Here is a 25074-nt window from a genome sequence, read left to right as displayed (position 1 = left end):
GCCACCCTTTTCTGGTCGAGAACCATGGTCTCAGATTTGGAGGTGCTGATCCTCAAACCAGCCGCTTCACACTCGGCCGCGAACCTACCCTGCAAGAGCTGAAGGTCAGAGCTGGATGAAGCTAGGGGGACCAAATAATCCGCAAAAAGTAGAAACGAGATTCTCCTGGCAACAAACTCGACACACTCCACACCACGGCTGCGCCTAGAAATTCTGTCCGTAAAGGTAATGAACAGAACCGGTGACAAAGGACCAACCCTCACCGGGAAGAGGTCCGACTTACTCCCGGCTATGCGGACCAAACTCACGCTCCTCTGGTAAAGGGACTGAATGGCTCTTAACAGAAAGCCAAAAACCCCATACTCCCGGAGCGTCCCCCACAGGGTGCACCTGGGGACATGGTCATAAGCCTTCTCCAAATCCACAAAACACATGTGGATTGGTTGGGCAAACTCCCATGCCCCCTCCATCACCCTGACAAGGGTATAGAGCTGGTCCACAGTTCCACGGCCAGGACGAAAACCACATTGCTCCTCCTCAATCTGAGATTCAACTATCGATCGGACCCTCCTCTCCAGTACCTTGGAGTAGACCTTTCCAGGGAGGCTGAGGAGTGTGATCCCCCTATAGTTGGAACACATCCTCAGGTCATCCTTCTTAAAGATGGGGACCACCACCCTGGTCTGCCACTCCATAGGAACTGCCCCCGATGACCACGTAATGTTGCAGAGACATGTCAACCACGACATCCCTACAACATCCATGGCCCTGAGATACCCAGGATGAATCTCATCCACCCCCGGGGCTCCGCCACTGTGTAGTTGTTTGACTACCTCAGCAACTTCTGCCCCAGAGATTGGACAGTCCATCCCCAGGTCTCCCGGCTCTGGTTCCTCCTCGGAATGCGCGTAGGTGGGAATGTGGAGCTCCTCAGAGTATTCCTTCCACCGTCCGACTATAGCCCCAGTTGACGTCAGCAGCTCCCCATCCCCACTGTAAACAGTGTGAGCGAGTTGTTGCCTTCCTCTCCTGAGGCGCCAGACAGTTTGCCAGAACCTCTTTCGAGCCGATCGATAGTCTTTCTCCGTGGCCTCACCAAACTCCTCCCACACCCGAGATTTTGCCTCGGCAACTGCCACTGCTGCACCTCGCTTGGCTATCCCGTGCCTGCCTGCTGCCTCCGGAGACCCACAGACCAGCCACGCCCTGTAGGCCTCCTTCTTCAGCCTGACGGCTCCCCTGAACCGCCTCAACAATTGCAGAGTGGAACAAGGCCCACTCGGACTCAATGTCCCTCACTGCTCTCGGGACGCGGTCAAAGCTCTGCCGAAGGTGGGAGTTGAAGACCGTCTTGACAGCTTCTTCTGCCAGGCGTTCCCAGCAGACCCTCACTATGCATTTGGGTCTGCCATTTCTACAGGCATCTTCCCCTGCCATCTGATCCAACTCACCATCAGGTGGTGATCAGACAGCTCCGCTTCTCTCTTCACTTGGGTGTCCAAAACATATGGCCGCAGGTCAGATGATATGACTACAAAGTCCATCATCGACATGCAACCTAGGCTGCCCTGGTACCAAGTGTACAGATGGGCATCCTTATGTTCGAACATGGTGTTCGTTATGGCCAAACTGCGGCTTGCACAGAAGTCCAATAATGAAACACCACTCGAGTTCAGATCAGGCGGGCCATTCCTCCCAATCACACCCCTCCAGGTCAAGCTGTCATTGCCCACGTGAGCATTGAAGTCCCCCAGCAGGACAATGAAGTCCCCCAGCAGGACAATGGAGTCCCCTGATGGAGCACTATCTAGCACTCGTCCCAGGGACTCCAAAAAGGGTGGGTACTCTGAACTGATATTTGGCCCATAAGCACAAACAACAGTCAGGACCCGTTCCCCGACCCGAAGGCGCAGTGAAGCTACCCTCTCGTCCCCTGGGGTAAACCCCAACACACAAGCAGAGAGTGTTGGGGCTAACAAAAAGACAACCCCAGCCCTCTGCCTCTCACCCGGAGCAACTCCAGCAAAGGAGAGTGTCAAACCCCTTTCAAGGACTTGGGTTCCAGAGCCAATGCTATGTGTCGAGTTGAATCTGACTATATCTAGCCGGTACCGCTCAACCTCTGCCACAAGCTCCTGCTCCTTCCCCACCAGCGAGGTAACGTTCCATGTCCCAAAAACCAGTTTTCTTGTCCGGGGATCGGACCGCCAAGGCTCCCGCCTTGGTCTGCCACCCGATCCACACTACACCGAACCCTTCATGTTCCTCCTGCAGGCGGTGAGTCCACAGTTGGATGAGCCCATGTATCCGGTTCGGGCTGGGCTGGGCCCCATGGGCGAAAGCCCGGCCACCAGGCGCTCGCTCACGGGCCCCAACTCCAGGCCTGGCTCCAGGGTGGGACCCCGGTAACCCTCATCCATGAAAGATCCACTGGAGACATATTTGTTCAAAACCGATTAACTTTATGGATCAACTTGAGGTTTATTTTAGGTATTGGTCTAGTTTGGAGATCCTGCTAATCTTAGGTTGTTTCAGCATAAGTTAATAATTACAAATGCCAACTGTTGCTACGTTTATTAAAAGATCAACTTTATGCTCTGGTGCATCTGTTTCAGGAACTAGAGATCAGCCACGTCAGAGCTGCGCTTCAGACGGCTGGAGTCTTATTCCCTGACATTTGGACATCTCACCTCTGATTGGCTAACAGCAACACGACTCTACCACTGACTATTTGCTCTGCAACATTGATGTTTTATCTCCTCAAATAACAGAAGCCTGAAGGAGTTATGCTGTGTGGTGGAGTTGCTAATGGTTAGCTTCTACCTGATGAGACATTATCTGCTGTCCCGTGGACGCCAAACTAACAACAGCTTCCCCATCACAAATCAAGATGGGCGAGTCCATGAATGTTAAGTGACAGTGTGACGTGGATCTGTCAGGCTTTTCTAGAGTTTCACCGTGTATTTTCTATAAGAAGCTAACGTGGGAGAAAGGTGTAGGAGACTATTTTCATGTTTCCGCCAGCATGAAAAACCCAGAGTGACCGATTATCAGAAATAATAATTAAAAATGGATTTTCACTGATGTTGACCTTTAACATTGGTAAACGTGCTACAAAACTAAGCTAATTTAATTCAAAGTAAAACAAAAAAAAATTCTAACTTTTTGTGTTGTTTTACTGAGGAATGATTCGCTGCACCTTGTTTTAAATCTCAAGTTCATCTTATGTTTCAAAGCACTTCTGTGCCCTCGATGCATTTTTAAAACATCTAATTAATTATTCTTTTTTTTTTAAACAAAAGCACAAAGCCAGTCCTGAATAATGGCTTAAACAGTGATTAATAACTAATAGAGTCACTAATAGGTCATGTGCAGGTACTTGGCTTTTCTGCAATAAGCTAATGACCACTCTCAGATAGAAATCACATCAATTACTTTAAACACACAGCATCTTCTTTTATTTCTGTTTCAACTCATCTTCAAACTTTTTAATCTGATGGGTTAAATTAACAGCTGACTGTGCCTTACTTGCAACTACCGTACTTGTTGAAGTCCAAATGAGGCGTGACCAAGCCCCACAATGCGGCTCTAAAATTGGTCTCAACCCGGAAGTACCAAAAATTGCAGTTCCACCCTCATCCACTGGAGGCTGGTGCCAGAAGCGAGCAAATCCTCATTGACTCCCATGTTAAAAATACCAATTTCACAGCAGAAATAAACATGTTTACAGCCTGGTACCAAAACATGCTTTTTGTTTAAATTATCTAGTTTACACTCATGACAACTCTGAGGGGGGTGAACGGCTGGGTCTCCCCGCAGCTCGGCGCATCTCTTCTGATCGCGGCTTCTGTGTGCCGCGCGGGTTGACGGCTTGTGGAGCTCTGGGATGGAAACCTTTCCACTCGGTTCTCCCCAGCGGCAGCTCTGCGCATCTCAGATCGCAGCGGCGCTTGTCTGCTGTGCGGCTGCCGGCTTGTGGAGGTCTCGGAGACCTCTGTGTTCCACCCGGTTTTACCCAGCGGTCAGCCCGGCGTATCTCTGACTCAGAAGCTCTGGTGTTGTGCACAGTTAACTCCGGTTATAGCTAGGTTGCTACCTAAGTTAGCTTAGCTCCCACCTCCCCATTAGCTTTGGGTTAGTTTCAGGTTAGCTTGTAGCTAGTTCAACTGGGTGTCGTCAGTTGATCTCAGCCTTACAGCCCTACCCTCAGCTCCACCTCTCTTCCCTTTTATGGAATTGTCTGGGCTTGACGGAACCTGTGACATGGTCAAAATGGCGGTGGTGGCCACCTCCCATTTTAGAACAAAAACTTATTATTGGAGCCTATGGAACCCCATTGTCCATATATGTATGTCGATGTTTGTAACCCCAATCTCCAGTTACTCAAGTCATCCAATCATTTTCTTCTTCGATTACACACACACACACACACACACACACACACGCACGCACGCACGCACGCACGCACACACGCACACACACACACACTGAGCAAGCTGCATTCGCAAGCTCACAAAATCATGAGTAAGAACTGTGACACACCCACATACACACACACAAGCAAACAGAGTGCTAACTCAGAGCTGGAGTTGAGAAGCCCCAGTGGGAAAATCCACTTTCCGGAACATTTTACCCAATTTGCATCGCTCCCGGCTCCATCGCTCTCTCTGAGGAGGGCAGATGAGTGAAAAAAAAGAACAATCCAATGTGTGTGTATGTGTGTGTGTGCATCTCCAAAAAGGTGTCAAACCGTAGAAGAAACATGTACATCATTAGGTCAGGTCAAAGATAAATGCATCCATGAGAATAAAAAGAACTTGCTAGTGCTTTTTACACACTTTTGTTCAGCTATTACATCCATCTTTTCAGGCACTGAGCTGGTCAATACCATGTTTTTCTGAATATTTCCCAGAGGTATGCCGTTCAGGTTTGGCTACCGATGAAATTGGCTCTGTATCACTGTGCTCAAAGACCATAAATGCAAAACTAACATGAACACACACAGAGCTGAGAAACTCAGGACTAAACAAGCATTTAAGTAAAACTCCTGTATTTCAGGTCATCATCATCCACTCTGGGGCTCTTCCTAGAGCTTCCTTCCTTTAGAGCGAGCGAGAACTCACTCACTCACTCACTCACTCACTCACTCACTCACAGGGTGATGCAGGACCAATGCATTAGAGAGATGATGCAATGAAAACAGTCAGAGCCATAAGCAATCAGTCTGATTGTGTGTGTGTGTGTGTGTGTGTGTGTGTGTGTGTGTGTGTGTGTGTGTGTGTGTGTGTGTGTGTGTGTGTGTGTGTGTGTGTGTGTGTGTTGTGTGTGTGTGTGTGTGTGTGCGTGCGTGCGTGCGTGCGTGCGTGCGTGCGTGTGTGTGTGTGTGTGTGTATGCTGTAGTCCCCGTCTTGCATCTTCCTCAGAGGAAGTGGGTTATTTCTGAGCTTTGACATTATATCATGTGGTTAGGTACAAATGAAAAAAGTTTTAATGAGTTTATTTTTAAAAATAGGCGAGAAAGTGCACAAATGTTGAAACTTGACTTATATGGTTCACATTTACCACAAATGTACACCTTGGCAACAATAAACGGTCACAAACAAGATTCCTCTCAGGAGAATGAAAGCATTTTTCTGCAGCACAGTACTGCACAACAAGGGATTTTTCAGCCAATAAGCAGAATTTTAAGATCAATTCACATAAATGAAAACTCCTTCCACCTGGTCTATCCTTTTGAAGGTCCTGAAGGTCAATTAAAATACGACCTCTTTATCAGATGGTCCAATCGAAAGCTAATTTCCCTTAAAGCATGTCTCCTGACTCCAATTACCTGGAGCCACAAGCAGTAGGCAGGAGGGGGTCCTTCCACATTACCTCACCTCACAGTCTTTTCAATAATCCTACGTGGCTTTTTGCCATTTCAGTCACTCCTTAACTTTAGGAAGCAGCTGAAGGTGAAAAAGAAAAACTAAATTTTAATAAGTTATTTTTTCAGTATTAATTTTACTGCCTGTCTGAAATCTACACATTGTTTAGTGATCCATCTTGGTGACCACACATCCTAGTGGGAAACAGCTAAAGGCGACTGTATGAAAGCATCGGAGCCCGCTAGTGCAGATGAACTTTATCTGGCTTCTTCTTTTCTCTCCCTCAGTTTACTCCCCGTGGCAGCCCTGACCCTTTTGCCTCCACTTCACTCCACTGCATCACTAAATGCAGCCATTTTGGCTCCCGTAGGGCCCATGATGGAGCTCTGGTCGCCTCCTGGCCACATTCATACCAGCGGGCCTGTAATGAAACTATGGATTTTCCATCGCTGTGCTGACACTAACTGCCTGTTTGCTGTGCATCCAGTCTCTGCTGAGCTATTCTGCACTCCACATGTGAAGGAGAGGTCTCCCTCAACAAGAACATTCCTCTAACCTCTTTGGTGATGGGCTTTCACATGGATAGCATTATCCAAAAACATGACACCCATCAGCAGTTGACTCAGTGAAGGCAGCAAGTGTAGAACGATTTGGTTTCATTAAAAAGTTTCATTAAAACATTGACTGGAGAAAATGAAGCCATATGAACATGAATGTAACAACATGTGTGTGTGTGTGTGTGTGTGTTTTATCTGCAGCTACATTCCTATCTTACCTATGTGTCTCTTGTTCTCGCATACCCTTCTCCCACGCACGCAAGCACGCACACACACACCCACACACGCACGCACGCACGCACGCACGCACGCACTCACACACATACACTCACACACACACACACACACACACACACACACACACACACACACACACACACACACACACACAGGGGTAAACATGACCTACAAGCCTACTTATTTCAAACCCTCGTTTAAACTGCGTCCCCAGCGTTGCTGCTGCTGCTCCAACATCAAGCAACCGTGCAGCAACCCAGTTTTCACTGTTGTGACTGCGTGCAAATCCCATGACAGCATCACAAACATCTCTGTGACTCTCTTCCTTTCTCTCTCATCCTTAGTCTTCCTCACCATCATCAGCCGCAGCTGCCCTGACTACAGTTGCCATAGAAACCGAGGAGCAGGCCCATCACTGAGGGATTTGGAGACAAGTTAGAGTAAAGACCCCTATGTTATATTGGAGCCTTGTTACTGTGTGTGTGTGTGTGTGTGTGTGTGTGTGTGTGTGTGTGTGTGTGCGTGCGTGCGTGCGTGCGTGCGTGCGTGCGTGCGTGCGTGCGTGCGTGTGTGTGTGTGTGTGTGTGTGTGTGTGTGCATTACTTTCAGCTCAAACACACCCAACAAGTCGCGTGATGACAAAATCTTTAAGGGAAACCCTCACAGCAAATCACACTGAGGACAAAAGGGAACACTGAGAAACGGGAATGGAGGCGACTTAGAAGGAAACCTGTGCACCCCTGGCTCTGCTACACACCCTCTGAGCTGGCCATATCCTTTCCAAGGTTATCAGTAATCCAATAGGACTTCCCTGAAGCAGGTGGTTTTTCTAGAGACACAGCCAATATCCTGAAAGGAGACACATCCTTAAGGAATTCCCATTGAGTGACACAGCTTTCTGTCCCTTCCTTTCATTCTCCATGACAGTATAATGCGTGGCAAAAACACGGTAAAGTACTTCCTTTACTGAACAGGAAGGTAAGAAAGTTTCCAAACTGGCAAGCCATCATGTCCCAAAACATCCTTCGTTGTCACACTACAGAAGTCATTTTGTCGCAGATCACGCACGCACGCACGCGCACACACACACACACACACACACACACACACACACACACACACACACACACACACACACACACACACACACACACACACACACACACACACACACACACACACACACACACACACACACACACACACACACACACACACACACACACACACACACACACACACACACACACACACACACTCATGAAACATGCATAAAGGAAGGTTAAAGTCAGAAGGTCTGCAGTTATTTATGGGCTACTGGTCCCCTGTCACTGACTCATAAATTTACAGCGCAGGGCTCCTATGGATGATAACACATAGCTGGAGTCAGTTATACTTCTAGAGATCCATATGAGGAGGGATTACACACACTTAAGCTCATTTCTCCGTTGCTGTCAAATAATTCAATCTCCGCAGACATTCAATGACACCCAATGAGAAGCTTAATGTGCCTGTTTATTGTGATAAATGACAAAATGGTTCAAAGAGTTTCAATTATGATATATCAAGAAAAAAATATAAAGATAATTACTTAGTTATGGCACACTGAAGCACACACTGCTGGTATAGTTCATGGAGAGTGTGAGGTTTATTCTTCCCTTTGTTTCCAGCCTGTTTTCCCAGCCGTCGCTGCCTGTGCACTTTACTTCATTAATGAATTCATGCATTTAGTAGTGTGTGTGTGTGTGTGTGTGTGTGTGTGTGTGTGTGTGTGTGTGTGTGTGTGTGTGTGTGTGTGTGTGTGTGTGTGTGTGTGTGTGTGTGTGTGTGTGTGTGTGTGTGTGTGTGTGTCTGCTGCCTCCCTCTCTGGGGATCCTGTTTGTGGTGCTTTAATTAGCCTAATCCAACAGTAACACATGGATGGAGGAGCAGAAGAGAGGGGTGTGAGGACGGCTAGGATGCGAGAGGTGGCAAGGAGGGAAGGATAGACCGGAGAATATCTCTCTCCCTGCCATTTGTTATTCCCCGCCACCACCTTTAACAAACACCCCCCCACACCCACACACACACACACACACACACGTTACCATCTTGGCACTTGGCTATGTCGGTTGCTGGCCAGATCATTGAAAACCCCTTAGAGAGGAGGAAACAGTCTTCGAAACAGCCACATGGGCTGCTGGTGGCCAACTAAACCTTTTCCAAAGAGACAAACCGTTCAAACTGCAGCCCGACTAAACTGCAGCCCGACTAAATCACCAATTAAATAAAATAGCAAGGGCTTAATTGGCGTTAGCCAATTTAGAGTGACAGTGTGCAATTAATGTTTTAGAGACGATATGGAGGAGACCGTTGGGAGTGGCAGCGTGGATTTCTATGCTAATTCAGCAACCCAAACTAGTATTTTTGTCCTGCATAGTTGAGCAAAAGTGGGAGAGAGGAACAACAGGAGGAACAAACGTAGACAACGTAAACGTAGAAAAATGTATACTATTGGGAGAGGGGGAGAGTGGGAGGAATATGGGAGTGAAAGAGAGGACTGGTGGGGGGAAGGAGGGAAAGAAAGAAGATGCATAAACAAACATTAGCCTTGGGAATAGATGCAATCAGCTCAGTCAGTCAGCTAATGACCAACTCTGTGGAGAGGAAAGGAGGAGAAAGAGTACTGAACAAAGGCAAAACCAGGAGAAAAGAAAGATGCATGCATGACTAATTAATCAGTCTGGAACATTTGATCCCAAAAAGGATGAGTAAATATTTTACCAAGAAGAAACAATTAGTGATTAGTGAATAGGCTGAAAAGGCAGAGAGACAAAGCGAGGCAGTGAAGAGGACAGAACGCTCTGAAAGACAATGGATGAAAGTGTTCCCAGTGCGCCCCTTCCTAAACACCCAGTTCTTCATTTTTATGACCTCTCAGCAAAAAGAATTCATAAAGTCAGCGGCTGGCCTGCTTTGAATTAGAAAAGCCACAGAAAAACTCTTCACATCAAAAAACTGTCCTTCCCATGAGGTCAGCTTTCTGATTTGTTATCACCAGGTCTTGAGCCAACAGAAGAACCACAGGGTAGGTTCGGTTTGGCTAGCACCGGTCAGAAGTCGAGGGGTGTTATGACAGCAGCCTTGGATGAAGAAAGGAAGCTTTTAACGTTGTGACATGGCTTCAGGCAAAGGATCATGTGGAAGGCTTCAAGTCAAACATCATTAAAGAAGCTGCTCTGTTCAGCGTGGGTTCTCAAGGATGTTTCTGTGTGCAGGCATCTGCAGGCACAGATCAAAAATCCATTAGGTCTGCAACGACTGCTCTCATAGGCCACCTGCAGGTGCATCCTATAGGTGTGTGTGTGTGTGTGTGTGTGCGTTCTTGTTTGAACTGCAGCTATTGACAATCTTCACAGTAGATTAGCTAATTTGATAGTAACCCACACATTCACACTCATCATTTGATGTAATGGAGCTGAAGAAGCTTCTCACTTCCAGAGATTTGCTGAAACATAAAAAGAAGCATCAGAGTGTTGTCGGACTGGAGCGCTCCATCTGTTTATTGTTCTGTAAAAAAGTTGATGCTTTCCTCCACTTCAGGGGTGAGAGGTTAAGTGGCCTACATGCGAGGCTGCTGATGGCTCTTAAAGAGCTGTGGAGCAAATTGAGAACAATTTATTGTAAACAAATGCACGTACTGATCGCTTCTGGGCCTAAAAGCACAAATGAGAGAGTGGGACATTATGTCAGGGCATAAGAGATAACAGCTAAAGCTAATCTGGGCCCGCTGCGTTTCCTATGATTTCCAGCTCTCTGGACAATGCAGCCCCAGGGCTGATATGCATTGACACTCGTCTCGACAGATTAAATGGTAATATGTGGAGATGTTAAATGTTGGTTGGTTTACTTGTCCGTGAGCATGCCCCTTATGATGAGATGCCCGGGGTGAGTAATTTCCTGTTTGTGGTGTGGTGGAGAGAGGAGAGGTAGAGCTAACACTTAGAGGTGATATACTTTTGTAGGCTTAACCCTCCCACAGTCTTTATGGGTGACCCCGCGAGGAAAGTTGACCATTGAGCAGGGTTGATGGTTTATCCCTTGAGGTCCATGTGGCAGGGGTGAGGTGGTGCTCACTCCTCACCCCTGCCACATGGACCCAAGGGATAAACCAAGCCCACTGCCTGGGCAAGCAGTTATAACTAATTTATGAGCATACTGATATCACATTTGATCATGACAAGGTCTAAAGACAAAAAAAATAAAAAATAAAAAATAAAAACAATGGTGTACCGACTCCTTGAAGGTGTGTCCCATTTTGTAGGGGAACTCCTTGTTACCTCTAGATAAGAACATGTAAATGACCTGTATTTGATATAGCTTCTAAACCTGGTTATGGGATGGATACTTTACTCCTCTTCAACAAAAATGGTAACGCAATAATTTCCTTACAGACTTTCTTAAGTATAATGGGCTCGACACACGGGAGGCGACATCGCCTCTCCTCCATTCATTTTCAATGAGACATGCGCGACAAAGCGATAATCGCGGGTCTCTCTCCTACTAAGCGAAACGTGAAAAACGTGCGTGTGAAATTTTGCGCTCATGCACGTATCGTGCACGGACGACCCAGCGACGCGATCCCAGAAAGTTGAAACATTTTCAACTTTTCATCGCTGTCGCTCGGACGAGGACCAATCAACGGAGGTTTCATTCACTGACCAATGAGCGGACATAATGCTCCGCACATCTCCGAGCAAACATGGAGGAGAAGTTGATTATTATTATGTTTTATAGTAAAATCAGAAGTAAGATTTCACATAACTCTAGCAGCATCTTGTGAAACATCATATCTACCGCTTTATTAACTCTGAACCGCTTAAATAACCTTAATTCCCTCCAGCGTGACACAGCCAAACAAAACAACAGAAGTTTCGATTTCGCCATGGAACAGAACGCATAGACGGCTTTGCCGCTGGCCGCTGCCGCGGGTCGCCTCCCGTGTGACAGGTAATAAAAGCGACAGCGACAAATTTCGCTGATCGCGGTCGTTTGTCGCCTCCCGTGTGTCGAGCCCATAAAATTTCTCATTACCAATCGTCAGTCAGTAAAAACAAAATCACTGTTGACACCTCAATAATTTACCTCTTTTATGCATGCATGATTTTTTTCCAAAAGAAAGTAATTCATGGCATGTATCGCTGTAGGTGTATATCTGCTATAGAAGACAGAAACACTTTGATGCTCCATCCTGAGATGCCTGGTAGAGATGACCTAGAAACAAGAAGGCCTCCCTCACTTGGATCATGTGAGCATCCCAGCTTGCATCCAGACTCCTCTAATCTTCCCTTAAAAAATGAATTCAAGTATGGAACATTTATTATTCATCTCCTTTGCTCTTTCTTTTCAGCTGTCTCCCTTTCTCCCGGCTTTCTTTCCCACTCAGATCTCCTCCTCACTTTGGCTCATTAACCCCCCCAGTAGCAGCGAATCAGGATGAGGAACGCTCAGGCGGTGAATGGGAGATATGCACCGCAGTCACACACGGTTGGACCAAGCCAAGTATATTATTGAGATTATCATCGGCTGTATTAAGCAACTCAGGAGCTCACTGTCATTTATCCAGCTTTTTAAAGTAATTAGCTTTGAACATAAAGAAATACGAGAAGAGATTAGTAGAGATGAACATTAAGTCCCCTTTATGTCACCTTTGCTTGTTAGTGAGGTAAAAAATCTGGGCTATCATGGGACATGAGACTCTGGAGGACAAAGACTCTGAGTTAGAGACAGTAGTTTTAATGAGAGTATGTGGGTGGATTCATGAGCAACACGTGACGATACGATGGCACAAAATCTTTCAGAAAATCCTCATTACCATCTTTACGACTCAAGTCCACATCTTGAGACGTGAATGAACGATTGGCTGTGTTAAACTCACGCAGACACTTTTTACAGATGAAAACTTCCCCACATGTATGCACATTTGTGCTCACCGTTTCTCTTTAATGGGAGAAAATGATGAGGGGAAGACAAAAAAATGCACAATAACTGCATTTTCTCCTGGATGCAGACAAACTCTGAGCCATTATCTGGGAGAAGAATCTTTGATCACAGGAGATTGAAACAGAAAGTGAAAAGAGAGAATGTGTGAGCAGCACATGAAACAAAAGTTGAGAGGGAAAACCGAAAGAGAGCGGCTGAGTGAGGAAGCAGAGGATGATTCTCTTTACTAATTCATACCGCCGTGGTTGCGCCACAGCTCATATTAGGTCCAACTAGAAGAGTGGGTTGTTGGACCTTACATCCTAGGACCTACGGCGTTGTCGGTTCAAAGCAGAGATGGCAGCGCTGAAAGCCTCAGGTGATGTGCACATTCTAAATTGGAGGTGTAAAATTCTGCAGCGACTCCCCAAAGGCTTGGCCATGTCCCTGTGGATGAATGTGCCTGACACCGAGATCTCGAGAAGACACACGAGTGTGTTGCTCTAAGTTGAGTGTAGCCACATGTGAGGCCACGCCAACAGATGGGAGAACGACTCGGGCTGGCAATGATGAGAGATAATTGATATCCGCATGCTTCAATGGGACACACATATGTACACACATACGGAGGAATGTTGGTTCTAGAAATTAATAATATATGAACTCACTTCAATTAAGTGATTTTCAGCGCAGAATTTTAAAAGTGCCTGCATCATATGTGCTCAATCAAGTTCTGAACGCTGTCCAAGATGTCTGCTAGACACCTGTGAGCGTGAGTTTGGTCAGTTTGGTAAAGTTAGCAGAGAAACCGTAGACCCTGACCCAGTAATCACTTGGACATCCTTCAGTTTTTCTGTGGAGCTCTGATAACAAACAGATGTTTTGCAGCTATATATTAAGCATCAGAACACAAGTTATGACTTGTTTTTCCTCCAATGGAAAACGTAAGAGTTGCCATAACTGGTCCAATTAGGTTTAAACGAAACGATTTTCAGATTTATTGGCCAAGTAGGCGTGCATTTACAAGGCGTTTGGCTTTGGTAGATGTTAGTTCTCTAAAACATGAAATAAATGAGAATGTCTTCCGTTATCAGGAAATAAGCACAAACCTTTTAATCTACATTTAAAAGATGAAAACCATAGGCAATGGAAAATAGCAATAGCAAGTGGGAAAAATGATTAAAAATATTTTTAAATCATGGCAGAATAAAAAGTAAATGGTGGATAGATCATGATAAGCTAGTGGTAGCCTACACAGATTCAGGAGAGTAATGACAGAGGGAAAGAAGCTGTTCTTGTGTCTGCTAGTGTTTGAGAGCTGCGATCTGTAGCGCCTGCCAGAGGGTAGGAGGATGGAGAGAGTAGATGCAGGGCTGTGTGGGGGATCTTGGACAATGTTCTCTGCCCTTTTCCTGGTCTTGCTGGTCTACAACTCCAGAACAGAGGGCAGATGGGCACCAATGATGTTTTCTGCTGCATTTTACCTTTGCTGTGGCTGAAAACAACTGAACTTTAGGTTACCAATATTAAAAATTGTCACTTTAAACCAAATTTACCACTGAGAGACAGTTTTAATCCTAAACTGAGTTGTATCTATAGCTAAAAGCACAATCACATCAGCAAAGCAATATAACCCATCGTTCTGCAGTCGCCAACTTAAGGCGTTACAACTCAAAGCTAGGTTAAACACGCCATAAGCTAATGACTGCTAACACTGAATTTACAGCAGCATTAAAAAAAGGGGAATTTGTCATAATGCATTAGGATAACCATGTTAGTTCAAGTTCAGTAAGCAGCAGAAACAGACCCGCAGTATCCCCTGAACTTTTCACAGGTGAACAAACAGCTGCCAAAACACCCAGATAGAGTTTACACTTTGTGTGTGTCATTAAGTGAATATCCACGTGAATAACAACATATTCTTACCATGAAAGCATTTTCATGTCCATTTACTCCAATGCGGCGCAGATGTGGGATTATTGCAGATTTCCAGGTCATAATTATGCAGCAATATTCCACCCAAGTAATGTTTTTCAATGTATCAACAGCTGTCTGTCCTGACCACCAGCGTCTTCTTCGCATAGCACGAGTTTCATAACCTTCTTAAAGGGCACGATAAACACCTGCTCTAATTGTCTTGATTTTAATCACCTATTTTTAACTTAAATCCTTAGAAATGCTCTTGCTGCCCCAGCAGGGATACAATCATATCCTGATTAAGTTCAGCTCTCGTAGCAGTCCTGATTAAAATAACACACAACTGTCCACTTTAACAGCATCATAACTGTCCTGAATATGCCTGACTAATCAAACTGGTGCCACAGTTAAAACGGTCTGTACAAAGTTGGGTTAACGTATTTAGAAGCCTTCTTCAAGAAAAACAAAACTTTTCTTGGTAAATTCAAAAGTTTGCCAGAGCTTCAGATCATCATCATATCCTGAAACATATTGGATCTCTTTCATCTGTCTCACCGTTTCCTCCATCCTCTCATTTGTGTGTGTTTTTGCATCCCCCGAGCAGTTGTGTGAACTAATGACCGAGGGCCACCAAACGCTTGCACAAAGCCCGTCTCTGTACTCATGCCCTGGCCAAACAACTCGTGGCTCTGGTGGCTGGGCCAAATGATGCACACAAGCAAGCACACACGCACACACACACACACGCGCACACACACACACACACACACACACACACACACACACACACACACACACTCACACTCTCAGGGAATCCAACAGGGTAACATTATGCACAAGTAGAATTATAATCATCACTCCATTAGTGCATGACATGCTCTCCTAATGGTGACACCAGCGGTCCCTGAGGAATACATCTCTGTGACTTAACACAGAAATATACACATAAAAATTACTTAACTGTCACTTGTTATTAACCCTGGAAAAGTCGTCTGACGAGTGCTGTTACAGCCTTAAGCCTGGTTTCTTTACATCTACACGTAATAGCAACAAACTCAAATAACAATCCTTAAAGTTCTCTCTTGAAATGATATAAACACTTTTAATTTTGAAAATGCATTTGGCATTTACTGCTTTTATTTATTTTTTAAAGAAGAATGACTGTCCTGTCTTCCACATGAGTCTTACTTTAAATGCCCTTTATGTCTTATGACAAACCTCTTTTACATGTGCATGACTTGAGTCATTATTAGCTTCAAATGTTGTGTTTAAGTGTACATTATATATACAACCACTCCCCTAAGAATCACACACACACACACACACACACACACACACACACACACACACACTACAGAGTCAACATCCAGTGCAGTCATGAGGAGGTGACCGATTCCTACAGTAATAACTCCATCAGAGCCAGAAGAAGTGATCTACTCTGAACAAGTAGCAACCTTATTTCCGAGGCTTAATGAAGACGATGACAAACCAGAGAATAAACCTGCCAGTAAGGAATTTTTTTTGTGACTTTGGTGTGGTCTAGTTTGATCCCTTAGGCAAGTAGAATATGCTGCCTCATGTTGTAATAACAGGCTTCAAGGGTTATTAAATGTCATTAGAGTCCAAATTAAGATGTTATTTTTTTCTAACAAGTTGTAAATTCACAGTGAGATGCGAGCAGTTTAACAGCATTTCAGTGGTATTGTGACCAATTGTGTCAAATGTTTTATTAGAGCCCCGGGACGCTGTCAACCTGTGATGAACGGGTGCTGTACGTCTCCCGTAACACTCGGTCTCATGCTGATGGGAAAGCCTGTCTTACACTGAGACGGTGTGTTCCAGCTGTCTACTAGGGCTGTAGCGAAGCCTCGACGAAGTCGACGGCTCGATTCTAAAAATTTGTCGACGTCAAATCCGGAAGTCGACGCACCGCGCCCACTTGTTGCATCCCCAGGAGTTTGTAAATAGAGGAGGAATCTGTCTGTTTTTCCTGTAGTTCGCCCTCTTCTCCGCCTTCACTAACATCTCCGCCAAATACCGAAGACCCGGAACAACGTCCGTCCACTACTAGATTATTTTCCTGTTTTGCCCCTTCGTCTCCCGGCAACGGACAACAACTTCCGGGGTCAGATGCGCTGCTTCATGTCTATCGCAGATGTAGGACATCACCGGGAGCGTTTCTCCCTTCATAAAGGAGCTTCTTTCAGACATGAGGAGAGCTGTTTTGGTGGTAGCAGTCTCTCCTCCATGCTGGTCTGTTTGCTGCTGGGTGTTTTTGGTTTATTTAAACTTGGTAACTTGAACTTAATGTTGGTAAAGCTACTGTTAGCATCTTCGCTAACAGCTTCTTGCGTTGGGATAAGCTGTTACGTTTTGGTTTAGAGTTAATCTTTTTTGTGGTGTAGATCTCCCTTTTATTACATTTAGAGTGTTGTGGGTTTTCGGTTTAGTGTAAAATATCACCTGAGTTTGGTTTAAACCGTAAGACCACTCGCCTCACGCACATAAGTGACCAAAACAAAGCAGCATGGAGACACCATCTTCTACCACCTCTCAGGCAGCAGCCTGCACTCCCAAGTTCTACACGTCACCAGAACATAACCAACCAACACAATAAACGCAGTGTTATACAAAATGGAAGGCCTGTAGTGTTTATTCTCTTACAGTAAGAATTTATCAATTTTTTTGAGGAATTTATTTGAGATTTTCTGGTTTTTGTTAATTGTGCAATAGAAAAATAATCATTAGATTAATTTTCTAAATAGTCATTAGAATAGTCGACTATTCGATAAAATAATCGTCAGAATAATCGTTTTAAAAATAATCGTTTACCCCCAGCCCTACTGTCTACTATCAGCTGGTTAGCCTGATCGGTGAGTTGATGAATGAGAAGTGGGCAGCACCTTCACACTCAGCCACCTGAGCCTGGGATGACCACAGTGGATACACATCGAACACAGGGGGCTCCAAGAACCTGGTACCCTGACCAAACACACAACAGATGGCTTACATTGCCCCCTGATGGGAGCGCACAGCCGAAGAATCCTCGGTCCTGTCTGTGTTTAAGCATGTGCACAGCATCAAAGACAAAAACACAATTGGACATCGGATTATCGACCAACAATCATCTCTTATTGTCTATTCTCCTCAGACCACCGACTGAGCCTGTGCCGTTGCTCAATAATGCATAAAAGTCACCAAACTCACAGGCATGTCATTTAAACACTCGATCCATCAGGTCAGTGATAAACTACACACACAGGTTATCAAACACAGAGGAGTTAGTGAGCTGAAAAAAGGCAATGCAGGCAGTGACCTATGATGAGACGAGGAAGCAGCCAGAGATAACAGAACAGTCAACGAGAACGGAGGCTTTTAGTCCTAAATATTAAGTTCAGAGGATGGCCAGTTCACCGTCACGACCTTGACCACAGCAGCATCCGGATGAGTGCCAGAATAAGTTAAACACAACAGTGGACACCACCTCTCTTTATCACTTCCTCCTCTCCTCCACCTCCTGTTGCTTTTCTATCTGCCTCATCTTTCTATCTCCCTTCCTGCTCTCATATCTCCTCCATCTAAGTTCCATTAAACATCAACTCATTAGTAAAAGCCACCCGTGTGTGTGTGTGTGTGTGTGTGTGTGTGTGTGTGTGTGTGTGTGTGTGTGTGTGTGTGTGTGTGTGTGTGTGTGTGTGTGTGTGTGTGACAGAGAGTTTGAGTGTGTCAAAGAGAGCACAAAGGGACTTCATTAGTGCTTGCTTTAAATGTGTTGTTGATGCTACTGTCTTGTTGCTCTGGACAACCTTGAACATCATCAGTAATTAAAAACAGAGTAGACAACACATCAAAGTACTCCAAATTATGAACAGAAATAGATCAGTGGTATGTCCTAAAGTAGAAAAGATCTACTTTCCATGCATGTTTGTTCAGTTTTTCCACAAAAAATACGTATTTTTTTCTACAAAGCTGTGTGATTAATATCCTTTAGATTTCAGTTTTGACCTAATTTTGGCTACCATTTTATGGAAGTCTGTAGAGATTCTAATGTAAAGCATTCTGGTCTCACAGTTTAAACCCTCAGAAGTTTAACCACCACTGAGCAACGTATAACCGCCACCAGATCAAGACGATTGTTAGGGATAAGCCCATTAAAAAACTTGGGCTGATATCAATATTATTTCTTCATTTATGGCTCATAACCGACATGTTCATACACTTTTGACACTGTTTAAGTGACCACACCACCTGCATTGCTCATCTGCTCCAGTGAAACACTCCCACAATCCCATGCTGCATCACTGACACATGGCCAAACAAATACTTGATGTCCAACCAGCAATGGTGCACCAGTCTCAGAAACTAAATGAGCCACATGACAGTAGGTTTTGGAGTCTTATTTCCTGATATTTGGACATCTCGCCTCTGATTGGCTAACAGCAACGCGGCTCTACCACTGACTCCGTTTGCTATGCATCGTTGATGTTTTATCTCCACAAATAACACAAGCATGGAGGAGATTCCGCTGTGTGGTAGAGTTGCTAATGCTAACGGTTAGCTTCTACCAGCCAAGATGTTCTCAACCTACAACAGCCTTCCCCCGTCGTGGGTCAAGATGGATAAGTCCATGAATGTTTCTTTTGCATTTTAATTTAATTTTATTGCTGTTTTTACAGTGGTTCTTAAATGTTTTACTTGTTTTTTGTTCCATTTTTTAATATTAAACACTCTAGTCACCCCCTGGGTTGTGTTAAGCGCTATACAAATAAACACTGATTGATTGATTGATTGAGCTTTTCTTCCATTTTATTTTTTGTTTATTTGTTTTTCTGTTTCAGAACTTTCTGAAGCACCCAGATACATTTGCAAGCTGTTTGTCTTTGTTATTTCTCTCTCTCTCTCTCACACACACACACACACACACACACACACACACACACACACACACACACACACACACACACACACACACACACACACACACACACACACACACACACACACACACACACCATCAACAACCTCAGTGCACTGCTTTCCCAGGTGTTGTTCAACACACGACCACATTGCACAACAGCGTAGATGGAAAGACGCGTGTGAGCAGCTAAATAAATAAAGTGTCTGTTCCCAAGCTAAGTAAATGGCTGTCACACTGACAAATGCAAAACACTGAATCTTAGTCGAATTGCATTGAGTCGTCTCTCTCACAAACACACACGTGCACATAGAAAAACCCACACCATCACAGGCATTATTATACATACTGTGAGTGACAAAAACACAAACACCACAAGCACTGGCAAAAGGCATTAGAGTTGCACAAACACAGTCTGATTATATATTCATAATTTTGAATGGGTGACAGGTCTTAAGCAGTAAGGAGGGAGACGGGCTGAATTCTAATGAGCTACAATTTACATGAGAGCCGTGTCCTCCTCCGACATCACAAACACAAAAAGTAACAAATAGTCGAGCTTACACAGCCAAGCTACACAAAAGGAATGATTATGTCAGACTGCACGAGCATCTATCACATGATAACTAAAAAACAACACTTGCAGTTAACTTGTACAGCTGTCACCGTCATCCCTCAAGAAAGAGCACAACGATTGAACATGGCTGGTGTTGATGCAAAGCTTAGTGAAGAAAACAAACAGAAACTCACACTCAGCAGAAGAACGCTTTGAAATTACAATTAGGAGGGAGGAGTTCAAACTGCTACTCCAGAAATCCATTTATGCATCTAAACTATCAGTCCTGACTAATACACCACAGTGGGAAAACCTCGTCACATCTCTGAGACCTACTGAAGACCGTACATGGCATCAGGATGCAGTGGAATTATTACATATTTAGCCTGACAAACATGATGATCAATAAGAACTAAAAGTCGAATCGGGGAAACTAATGAGTCATTCATGAGAAAAGGGATGGAAAAACTTTCATTTCTGAGCATAAAGTAGACTGCATCGTGCAAATCTGCAAAAATAATATTTCTATAACAATTAAGCAGCTATAAGAATTGTTTTGGGTCCTTTCCCGACAACAACCAGCTGAAAAGCTTCTTTCCATTAGCCTAGTGAACTAGACCAAATTCTTGCTTTGCTTTGGTCTAGGCATGCTCCATTGGAACCTCAGCAGCTCCTGCCAGGACTCTGGCTAGCCAATCACAGCTCTCTAGAGGGGTTTCAAACACATAAAGAGCTTTGATTGGTCCATAATGGTGGGCCAATCATAGTGCTCTATCTGCTTAGTGAACAAATCACAGAGCTTTATCCGCTTTGTGGGCCAATCAGGGCACTCTATATGCCTGGTGGGTGGGATGATGCAACAGAGTGAAACAAGATTATGTCACATTCATTGTCCAGTGGAATGCGGAGATCATTTGAAAGACAACGGTAGAACCCGCACCACAACCGAGAGCCGTCAATGGAGCGTGGCCAGACTAAATAATACATTTATTTAGTCTGGCTTGCCTGGCTATCTTTCCATTTGAAAAGCACGTAAATTAAATATAATTCCCATTTAAGTACTGGATAATGGGCTATTACAGCTAAATTACCCTAACTTACACATTATTATTGTTATTGTTAAATAACAAACTGAAAATGGAGTTAATCTGTTATAAAGATCGTTTTGACAAATTAAATCAAAACAAATAAAAGATTTACTCTGATTCTGACTGAATTTCAATGCATATTCGTCTTTCATAAACAAGCACACGACTGCAGGTTTCATTAAAGCACCGGAGCAGTTGCTTGATTTGTCAGTAAATATTTAGGGGCTATGATGGAACAGGAGTTAAGTGCTCGCCCCGTAATCAGAAGGGTCGAGCCCCGCCCAGACGGTTGTGTCCTGCTGCTGTTGGTCAGAGGGGCCGGTGAAGCCTGTGTACGGCAGACTCGCCTCTGTCTGTGTGTCCCAGGGCAGCTGTGGCTACAATGTAGCTCATCACCAGCAGGTAGGGCTGTAGCGAAGCCTCGACGACGTCGACGGCTCGATTCTAAAAATTTGTCGACGTCAGATCCGGTAGTCGATGCACCGCGCCCACTTGTTGCATCCCCTGGAGTTTGTAAATAGAGGAGGAATCTGCCTGTTTTTCCTCTAGTTCGCACTCTTCTCCGCCTTCACTAACATCTCTGCCAAATACCGAAGACCCGGAACAATGTCCGTCCACTACTAGATTATTTTCCTGTGTTGCCCGCCTTCGTCTCCCGGCAACGGACAACAACTTCCGGGGTCAGATGCGCTGCTTCGTCTCTACCGCAGATGTAGAAAATCACCGGGAGCGTTTCTCCCTTCATAAAGGAGCTTCTTTCAGACATCAGGAGAGCTGTTTTGGTGGTAGCAGTCTCTCCTCCGTGCTGGTCTGTTTGCTGCTGGGTGTTTTTGGTTTATTTAAACTTGGTAACTTGAACTTAACGTTGGTAAAGCTACTGTTAGCATATTCGCTAACAGCTTCTTGCGTTGGGATAAGCTGTTACGTTTTGGTTTAGAGTTCATCTTTTTTGTGGTGCAGATCTCCCTTTTATTACATTTAGAGTGTTGTTGGTTTTCGATTTAGTTTAAAATATCACCTTGAGTTTGGTTTAACCACCCAGTTTAGAGTTTGGACTTTTGGAGATCCTTATTTTTGTCCAGAAGGTGCTACATCAAATACAGGCCATTTACCATTTTGTTACTCAGCAACAGAGTAAGGAGTCTTAACAGGAAAATCTGCTATTTTAAGCAACATCAAGCTCTATGAATATAAACACTATTTTCTCATTTTAAAAATCTTAGTACAAAAACTAGAAATCACCTGCTCTGCCAAACACCAATCAAAATCATAAAACTAGCAATGGATTCAGTTTGTGGATGAAAGGATCATCTCCCACACATAAGACTACCAACACTCCTACCTTCTTTAGCTTCCCATTGCGAGTGCCCACAAAAGCCACAGTGTTGCCACGGTAGTCGTACGCTGCCACAGAGGTCATGCCATCATCCTTGTCTATGAAGAGCGGCGTCCCTTCGATGGTGCTGGTTCCCCCCAGGGGCTGGTTGAAGTCCTGGCCACAGAAGTCATCATCTATCTGCAGGGGCTGCACAGAAAAACAAATTCATCATAAGCAATCTCTTTTGAGGATTTCATTTTTACTATGGCAGCACAAGTTTATTATTTTATTATATTTGTGTGTCTGTTGTGTCCTTGGGAAACACCGTAACCCGCCTTATCTGCTGGTGGTGGTCGGAGGGACCAGTGGCACCAGTGCTTGGCAGTCTTGCTTCTGTCAGTGCGCCCCAGCAGCTGTGGCTACTTTGTAGCTCATCATCACAAGTGTGTGAACATGTGTGTGAATGGGTGGATGACTGATTGCCTTGAAGGGTTGTAGAACCCCAAGGCCTGGAATATACTTGCTGTCTAACCTCACGCTGGCACAGGCTGCGTCTTTTCTTCACATACTTGCTGCCACATGGGTCTGCACTGCATTTAGTACTGGAGTGTTCCACTAGGGGGCGTACTAGAAAACTAAGACTGGATAGAGAGCGGGCTTGTGGGTACAAGCAAAACAAACATGGCATCAACAAAAGAGCTCAGTAACTAGTTAATTCTGAGATGAAGACAGCAGCAGCATCATAGATGGTGTAAAATACCTCCAAACCAGAGACAGAGTCACCATGGTGAGTGTGTCTCGCTCGTTTTGTCAACTCCACCCACTGGTCGTACATTACAGCATTCAGACATGTTGCATTGCTTTTATTTTGGGGTGCACGCACAAACAACACTTCAAATTTTAAACAAGCCCTGAGGTGCTTTACCTTTTAATAGGATGTGACAGAAAACGTCGAGCTCAGACCATTAAGAGATTTATGTTTGGATCTGTTAATGCTTTAAAATGTTAGTTTGTCTGTTGACCCCATGGCTGCCATCATTTTACAGCGTCCTCTTTAACAGAGAGGTGGCTGACCACCAGGTAAGACACTGATGATTACATGAGGCTTCAGACAAACCAGAATATCCTTAAATCCTGAAAGAAACCAAAGGATAAGTAAGACGTGACTAAAGTCAAGCCTGGGATGAAAAAGCCAGCGCACCCCCAGTTTTCCCTAAAACCACCGAGTCCCAGCGGGACTGCTGGCCAACTCACTGGTCTTTCATATAACTATAATGCTTTGATTCAAATGCCAAACACTTTAAGTAGGCTATTCAGAAAAAGCCCCATTCATTCATGCACACAGTTTTCTCTCAAGCACAAACCCACCGTGCAAAACCCTTTTTTTAATTTGAGAGTGTTCCGTCATGGTGGTGACACGGTGGTAATGGTGGTGACCATGTGACAATATCGGGAGCATTCCAGAGTCACGAGGGGCACATCGCCCAAGGCAGTTCATTGACCCATATGATCTCTTAACCAGCCACCACACACACACACGCACACACCCAGAGCATTATATATGGAGAAAGGTTCAAGTGCCAACATGAATTAATTCTTTTGTTGGATGATGAATGATTTGTTAAGCAAACATATTTTGAACAGATTCTTCTGGTTTCCATCCATTAGTGATGGAATTAGTCAACTGAATGATTGGGAGGGTGACACTATTCAAGATTACTTTACAATTTCTTGACCTGAACAAACCATAAGATCTACTCTAACTCAAAAGTAGCAACAGAACCACTCAGTAGTTTCATTTAACGATCGGATTGTCAAACACTTTTCCCATTATGTCAAAAAACGTATGCGACACCCCAAGAGCTCCAAGCAGCTAGATTCCACCACGGCACGGGGTTTCTAAAGTAAAGGAAATGTGAACTTGAGATGATACACACACGCTCACACACACTTGGGGAGTGTGTAAATAGCAGTGTAATCCACAGACTTATCACTACATCATCTGATCGATCCACACAGGAAAAAAGATAACGCCCCTCCTCCTCCACGCTCTCTCCCCAATGATCTACCTAAATTGCCTGCAGCTCAGCACATGTCAATAAAATGCTCTTTTATGTTGTTGCTTTTTATCTCACTGGTTTTCTGCTTGCTTCCTGCAGCCACAGTAACTGAGCAAACTTCAATTTGCACTCCATCTGTTTCAACCTGCTCCAACTCGGATAAATCTCCCATCTCCAACCTTAATACAATTTTATGTTCTTGAGAAAGTGTTAGAAAACTCAGGTTGATTAACAAACTGTTTGTCCTTATAGATCCTCCAAATGTTAGTGTACAGGTCTGCTCATACGGGTGTTTATTTTTACATAAACATCAAAAACAAACAACAGGGCGTGGATAGACAAAGACCTGGATTCATTTTGGTATCCAGTCCATGCCGGCTTGGCTACAGAGCTTAGAGGCAACAAGTTTACAGTCATGTGAAAGAAATCCATCAGCCTGAATTAGTCAGCTGCGCGCGCACACACACACACACACACACACACACACACACACACACACACACACACACACACACACACACACACACACACACACACACACACACACACACAGGCAATCCCATGACATCAGCGCCTAAAGGACACAAGTTAAAAGGAT

General features: G+C 44.6%; 1 protein-coding gene across 4 annotated transcripts in view; it reads right to left on the bottom strand.

Annotated features, from left to right (window-relative positions):
* plxna1b (plexin A1b) overlaps window positions 1–25074 on the bottom strand; it is a 175761-nt gene that overhangs the window by 138252 nt on the left and 12435 nt on the right. For all 4 annotated transcript variants that reach the window (XM_015959444.3, XM_015959446.3, XM_015959445.3 and 1 more), the window contains exon 2: window positions 22441–22623. In XM_015959444.3, coding sequence (XP_015814930.3) covers window positions 22441–22623 — 183 coding nt within the window. The remainder of the gene's footprint in view (window positions 1–22440; window positions 22624–25074) is intronic.

Source organism: Nothobranchius furzeri, chromosome 3, assembly GCF_043380555.1.
Source record: "Nothobranchius furzeri strain GRZ-AD chromosome 3, NfurGRZ-RIMD1, whole genome shotgun sequence".
Classification (NCBI taxonomy): Eukaryota; Metazoa; Chordata; class Actinopteri; order Cyprinodontiformes; family Nothobranchiidae; genus Nothobranchius; species Nothobranchius furzeri.
Note: the sequence above shows the minus strand (reverse complement) of the source record. Positions and strands in the feature narration are given on the sequence as shown.